This window comes from Penaeus monodon, chromosome 19, assembly GCF_015228065.2.
Source record: "Penaeus monodon isolate SGIC_2016 chromosome 19, NSTDA_Pmon_1, whole genome shotgun sequence".
Taxonomy (NCBI): domain Eukaryota; kingdom Metazoa; phylum Arthropoda; class Malacostraca; order Decapoda; family Penaeidae; genus Penaeus; species Penaeus monodon.
This window is the reverse complement of record NC_051404.1, coordinates 46,200,229-46,201,235: the sequence shown is the minus strand read 5'-3', so window position 1 is coordinate 46,201,235 and position 1,007 is coordinate 46,200,229. Positions and strand designations below refer to the sequence as shown.

The window sequence follows — 1,007 nt, the reverse complement described above, 5'->3', positions numbered from 1 at the left end:
CACTCACGTACACACAATAAATATAAATACAGCTGATGATCTTCGCGACCTGATCCGTCACTCACGTCTTCCGGAGGTGTCGGCGAGGTGCGCGAACGCGAGCATGAGCAGGGCGTGCGTGCCGCCGCTGAGCGAGTACGGCACGGAGGACAGCAGCGCCATGCTCACGCCCCACGACGGCGACAGGGAGTTGGCGAGGAACACGGCCGCCTCCCCCAGCAGGCCCAGCAGCGAGAGCACCAGCGGGATCTTGCGGCCCGTGCGATCGCTCCACGACCCGAGGTACAGCACGAAGATCACCTGGAGGCGGGTCGAGGGGGTGATAAGCAGAAATGCGGAGTCTTGAGTGTGGCTAGACTTTTAGGGTTTAATTTTGTGTGTGGTATATATAGATATGATGATTGATTATAGACCCAATTTGGGAAATATATAAACAACCACGATAATTTATTCCTAATTCATATGTTGTAATACAAAGAACATCGAGGATAGCCTGATTACATGTTAAAAGACATCACTTTCCTAATAATCTAATAATTATGAAGAGGCTGTTAGAAAAGCTGAAATTAGAAACTTGTAGATAACATTCAAGACGTCTAAATTATAGAGAGCAGTCGCTGTTGTCTACGCCAAAGCTCTAATTGGCGCAAACACACCTTCAAAGGACGAACTAATTTTCTACATCCTCTCATTAAGCCAGCGCGACGATAAGACGAGGCGCAGCACAGTTAATCTGCACTGATAGTAATTCGCTCTTATCCACTGATCAAAGAGAGCAGTTATCTCGCGTCCCTCTGTCACTGATGGTCTTCTGCCGCATTTTCAAGACAAACTTTATTTCGCGGTACGTCACAGGTGCAGTACATCATATAAGATTACACAAGAGAGGGAACGCTAACCATATGCATGTGGGATTTTGTTTTCATACTGTAGATATCCATACCTGTCTGTGTGGTTATCTCCTATTTCTAGCTGTCGAACTATTTACCAATGTCTACGGATTAATT

General features: G+C 46.6%; 1 protein-coding gene across 1 annotated transcript in view; it reads right to left on the bottom strand.

The window, feature by feature from the left end:
* Positions 1-1,007, bottom strand: part of LOC119585261 (proton-coupled folate transporter-like) — a gene marked incomplete in the record, with an annotated part of 13,866 nt that overhangs the window by 8,991 nt on the left and 3,868 nt on the right. The window contains 1 exon segment of the mRNA XM_037933934.1: positions 66-300. Coding sequence (XP_037789862.1) covers positions 66-300 — 235 coding nt within the window.